This window comes from Bombus affinis, chromosome 13 (assembly GCF_024516045.1).
Source record: "Bombus affinis isolate iyBomAffi1 chromosome 13, iyBomAffi1.2, whole genome shotgun sequence".
NCBI classification, from domain to species: Eukaryota; Metazoa; Arthropoda; class Insecta; order Hymenoptera; family Apidae; genus Bombus; species Bombus affinis.
Genome location: NC_066356.1, coordinates 5,461,178 through 5,467,193, shown reverse-complemented (window position 1 = coordinate 5,467,193; position 6,016 = coordinate 5,461,178). Strand labels below are relative to the sequence as shown.

At 28.2% G+C, this 6,016-nt stretch overlaps 1 protein-coding gene across 1 annotated transcript; it reads right to left on the bottom strand.

The window, feature by feature from the left end:
• Nucleotides 1-1,614: 1,614 nt before the first annotated feature.
• Nucleotides 1,615-4,910, bottom strand: LOC126923043 (abscission/NoCut checkpoint regulator). Its single transcript, XM_050736052.1, has 6 exons — nt 4,370-4,910; nt 3,999-4,195; nt 3,474-3,702; nt 3,237-3,392; nt 3,029-3,166; nt 1,615-2,961 (listed from the first exon to the last, which is right to left on the bottom strand). The coding sequence occupies exons 1-6, from the start codon at nt 4,415-4,417 to the stop codon at nt 2,773-2,775; spliced, it is 957 nt and encodes a 318-aa protein (XP_050592009.1). The 5' UTR covers nt 4,418-4,910; the 3' UTR covers nt 1,615-2,772.
• Nucleotides 4,911-6,016: the final 1,106 nt, after the last annotated feature.

Below are 6,016 nucleotides of genomic sequence, written 5' to 3'. Positions count from 1 at the left end.
ATTGATCCTAACCTAATCAGATCATATTAAATCATATTAAAAAGTCCCTGTCTCCTGTGTTGATAACTAAGTTCTTCTGCGTCCATGAATTACGTCATTTGTGTAGTCTATTTTTTAAAGTGGTATAAGTCCAATTTTGACTTGTAAATTATACCATAAGCTTCATGATAGACTGGTGTATTCTACTGTTATATTTTCATGGTATATAGTTAGACATATTAGTATTTCCAAAAATTATTAAAGATATATTGATTAAAAAAAAAATTGCATAAATGGTTTTAGATTTAATGTATGCATGTATAATAGATTATTACAAGCAATTACAAGCAAAAAATACTTAATACCTAATACTTACTATCTACAGTAGTACTTACTATAAGTAAGAATATCATTGATAACATTAACTTTTGTATTGCAAATGCAATTTTTGTAGCTTTGCTTTTAGAAATATTTACATATGTATTATGTATCTCAATACAAGGAAAAATGGACTTCTACCATTAAAAAAAGAAAGAAAAATCAGTTTCTCTATAAAAGTTTGTATAAAATAATTTTAGAAAATTTGTTATAGTACAATACAAATAAATCATTTAGTTACCAAACAAAATATTTAATATTATAATAATTAAATATAAATGAAATAATAGAATTAATGAGAAAAATTAGAAATATAATGAACAAAAACTAAAATGTAAATGTAAGTTGACAATATTGATTTGCAAAATGATTTGGCTAAAAGTTTTGCAAGAGAACTGGTAAATATCGAATTCGGAACAGAGTTTGGCTTGTGTCCAGTGTAATAAATCGAAACACTACGTAAAATGTTACTACGTAAAAGATCATTCTCGAAAAATTTTGGGAATACTTAAGATGCAACTTTTTGTTACTATATGGGGGCAAAGATAAAATGTTCGCTTGGACAACCAAATCGACGACAAAGAAATTCTAAATTAAAGAATCCCTATTGTCTCTTACATAAAAAGATGTCATTTATTATCTATATATGTACATATTCACAAAACTCACAAAACAAAATATAAAATGACGATGTGTCTGAAAAATGTGAATATATATGCTCAACCTAAACAAAAGTAAAAAATTATTTAAAATGAGATATTTTTTTCGAAGAACACAGCTCTTGTAGTGAAAGTTTTGGGTACCAACGACCTGCTAACAACAACATCCGCTACATGTATACGCTTTTTCATTGCCAAATTCCTGAGAATTGTTTGAAGTTGTAAAATTTCCTTAAAATATTGCAACAAATTGAGCAAAATATTAAACGCAAGCTAAAGAGGGAAATTGTTCAGGAAAAATTGGCACATACTACTTTTTATAATAGTAAGAATCGTAAAAGAAATAATAAGAGAATTTATAAAAAATGAGATAGCTGTTTTACGACTCAGGAAATTTAAAATTATAGGTTAGGTTATTTTTCATTTGTTAAAAAATGACGCAAATGGATTTTCAAATTTGTCGCTTTATTAAATCCATGTTTAAGTATGACGGGAAAAAAAATAACGATCATTTTAATGATTTCCTCTTATTTTTATTAAAATTTTTCAGTACACTTAAAAAGATAATATAAAATAATATATAGAAAGACTCGGTATATACTTTAAATCATTTTTTATTTTTAATAGAATGAAGTATTCAATACTATAGAAAAGGAGTATGAGTTATAAATAGCAAAAAATTACCAATTTTCATAAAGCTGCATACATATATAAATTTTTAAAAACATTGTTCATATCAATTTCTTACAATTATACAATTAAGTTTATTTGACTTAAAAATATCAAGCCGTTTTAATTAATTATTCATAACAATTTTTAAATAATAAGAATTTAAAGAAGAAAAAATATTTAGAGATAGATTACACTGTTAAACAAACTGGACGGAAAGAAGAACAAATGGTTTTTTCGTTAGTAATCGAACGTGGTTGAAATCTTGGCACGATAGATGCGTACATGTCATCTAAAAATAGCAGGCCTGCTTAGACTTTGAGAAAAGAAAGTTTTTGCGCCGCGACACAGACCACCTTCGGGAAATCCCCGTGAGGATGTCAGTAAGCGTCTTTACTGACATCTAGTCTGGATCGGTGAGTTCACTTTGGCATTTAAACCAAAAAGATAATATTCTTAGAATAAGCAGAAAGAATTGTAACAAGCCACTAAAACAAATTCCAATCTAGAATGAATCACTATTCTATATAGAAAGTTCAAACATTTTTAAATATCGAGAGATCGATTAATATGTATAATATTGAGAATTAATGAATTTAAATATCGATAGCAAGCTATAAATCTAATTGAAGTCCATGTATTTATTTGCTTAACAACTTTGTTTATGGTGAAATTAATAAAGGAAGAGTTCGCTATATGAACAATAATTTGTTGTTCTTGAAGATTAATTTGTTTTAGCAAAAGCGTGAATATCTGTTATTAAATCTGTCAAATTGAGATTGTTACAAAATTATTTACTATGAAAGTAGATGTAATGCAACAATAATTTTCAATGACACGCATTAATACAATCACAATCTTGGCTTTAAACTTACAGCTTACTATAATTATGTATTATTTATTTTATGTGTATGTGTACTTTGCGTGGAATGCTTCTATTTAAATAGCAATATTCTGATATCAAAATCGCAGGTGACAATGCTGGTTATAAGTATTGTTCGTAAAAATTATACAGAAAGTGTTTTTAGCAATGAAACTGTACATGAATCATTGCGAAGCGTTTCTCTAAAATTTCTAGCCATTCCATTTAAAATTGATTGCGTCTTGTTGCTGGTTCTCTTTTGTGCATTTTCAACTCCAAATCATCGTGATTATCTTCAAAGCATACAGGGCAATATAGATCGCCGTGACAACCTAAACATCGCTGTAAATCTTTAGTTTGTTCACACATTACGCAGCTAGGTTTTTCATCTTCGTCATCAGTATGTTTTGCCTCCTGTTTGTTAAATTTTAATCAGAACACTGTATTTACATAATTATCCATAAAAATCAGTTTCACATACCCCGAGTTCCATTTCTTCCAGTTCATCCTCTTCTAAGTCTTTCTCATATTTTTTCTCCAATTCTGCTTCTGCCAAAGCTTTCCCAATTAATTTCTTTGTTACATGTTTCTCATCATCATTGTCATCATTAGCTGAATGCTAAAACAACAGAGATTTGCTTATACTATTGGTTATCGTACAAACTTATTGCTTATTATTGATTTTATACTTCTATAGGTTTTTCACTAATGCCTTGTAGTGATCTTAGTCTTGCTTGAATTTCGCTAACCGAATCGCTGCCCGAGGATAGTTCCAATTGATTCAAATATTCCTGTATTAAATCGTCTGTTTTCTGTTGGTCTGTTCTAGTATCTACTTGCTGCATCTACAAAGAATAATACACTTGTTTAAATCATACTTAGAACACAATAATTTTATGGTATTCTTTTATTACATATTAGTGTACATTTATTCTGTGCTGCCTAACATCCGGGTCTTCATCCTTTAGCAATGCTAATCTCCGTTTTATCTCATCTACACTTAAAGCTGTAGTTTTATCTTCCTCCTTCAATTTTCTTAATCTTTCAACTATTTCTTGATCAGCTGGTTCTAATCCAGTTTTAAATCTATCCCAATGATTTGTATGTTTGTACATTACAATAGGAGGCTTCACAGGGTTCTCCAACAAGTCCAATCTATATGAATCAAGCATATTAAAAATTATTTTACTTATAATTATTCACAAAATTATGTGAATACCTGCAGAAATTTGTAAATATACATATTATACATTTTATACGTATTAGTTATATATAGTTATTATATATTTAATTATATATGTTTGACCAATATAACCATAACAGTAGTGTCTTGTTACAATTACAATGGAATTTTAAAATGTTTTATGTAACATATGTAATATATACATAAAGTTTTCTATGGTAACTGTAATTACAAATATTTTCATGCTTATCTTTGAAGAATATATTACTTTTTTGTAATGTCCACTGGAGCCATTGGTTCTTCGTGGCCATTCATTTCGATATTATTATTAAAGCTTGAGGTACTTGTAAAATTATATTTATTAAAGCAACGTCCACAGACCTTTTTCACCCCTTTATCTGGAATATTACATTTATATTTGAGGCATTTACTGCAACATGAAAAACCACAGCCGGGGCAAGCAACCTAAGTAATATCAGAACAATGAAACATAATGGAAAGAAAAGTTAAAAGCTATTCTAGTTTCTGATAATCAGATTTAACTAACTAAAAAAGCTATGTGCAAGAAATGATGTGATGATATAGTACAACTTAACCTATAAATTGCAAGCGATTCTATTAACAAAAATGATAACTTACTTCTCTTGTGAAGAAGGAAAATTTCGTTTGACAAATATTACAAGACATACTGAATCTACTTTTCAAACTTTAATACGTTGTCATCACAAATGTGACAGAAAATTATTCAACATATTTTATCTTTGAAAATTTCTGACGTATAAACGTTCGCGTTAATAGGAATCGACTACAGTACCAAATTCGAAACTGGATAAGAGAAAGAGAATATATGCTTCATTTTAAACAAAATTGTTGTCAAATATTTTGTCTCAATTAATTACACATCATATTGCTAAACAATAAAAGTAATAGATAAAGAAATAAGTTTCTGAAATAATAAACATAGGAAAGGAAATTTGTATTTCAGAAATATCTGATTTCACTATCTTACAGTTCTTCAAGTTGTATCATGCTAATGCCTAACTTCAATCATATTAAATAAATGAAAACCACCAAAATGTTTAAATTTCACTACGGTTCTTAGGGTTAAACTTCTGGGAACCAAAAATTATTGACATTATTTCTGCAGCCTTGGAATATTTGACATATAGAATTCGAAAATACTTATAACAATATATAACTAATGTATTATACTGAGTACATTGTTTATCATCATTTTCATTTTCTTTTCCATGTTCTAATTTTGTTTAATTTTTAACGATTAACTATTGTTTAACTGACTTTGATCGATATTAAAAGCTGCAATTATTATTTAAAGGCAGCAAATACAATAATCTGTCCACTAGGCTTAGTTAATCGATAAGTTAGTTCTTTATAAAATAAATTATTATTCTAAATCGACAGCTCTTACCGCTTTTCCTTTCCCATTTTAGTTAACGATACCTAAACTAATTATTAAACAATATCTTTTAACATAGTGTTACACTATTACTTATACTATTATTATATAATTAATAACTATCCTTTTTCAGACATATGACAGGTAAAACTTAACAACTTTCCTTGAAAATAAGAAAAAAATGATCTTATCTTTTATAATGTAAGTGATTTCTAGTTCCTTTAAAACTTTTTAATTAATTCAGCTGCGTTTTCCTCTCTGGACAAGAAAAGAAAAAGATTTATAAGTATTCCCAACTTTAATTAATAAATTTGTTAATAAATCTGATGACATAATACAGGTAATTTGCATCTTTAAAGCTACCGTCGATTATATACAATTAATTAGATTGCAACACAATTAACAGCAATATGTTTGTGCTCAATGTTTATGAGATAGTTTTTTGTTAATTACTGGCCTTTAACATTTGGACAATAACCATTTAGAAAAATTAGAAAAGCTAGCAATCGCGAAAATATTGTAGAATCGCAATACTCTTGTTACTGGTGTATTATAAAAAGATCTTCATAAATAAAATAAAAGTTCAATAAAAGTTAATCAAGTGATTAATTAATTAACAGCCCGCCCAGTATTTCTAGAATTACCGATACCAATCCTTTAATGAGGAGTATCGCAGGAGAGACTATAACGCAAACTATTACACCTGTTTAAGATTAAATTAGTTGTAAGTTTGAATAATTCATCTGTCCTAGTCCCTCACTGTCTATCTGTCCTATTGTCGTTCATATCATCCGTCCTCGTCGCACATTGATGCCTTCCTTATTCCACTCGGTCCTTACTCTGTCCTTGTTGCACACTGATGCTTTCCT

Bases quoted from the DNA above. Each gene is read 5' to 3' on its own strand.
- LOC126923043 (XM_050736052.1), bottom strand. From the start codon at position 4,417: ATGTCTTGTAATATTTGTCAAACGAAATTTTCCTTCTTCACAAGAGAA. The intron at 4,196-4,369 runs GTAAGTTATCAT...GATATTACTTAG, and splicing joins TTTCCTTCTTCACAAGAGAA to GTTGCTTGCCCCGGCTGTGG. The intron at 3,393-3,473 runs GTACACTAATAT...TATTCTTTGTAG, and splicing joins TTAGGCAGCACAGAATAAAT to ATGCAGCAAGTAGATACTAG.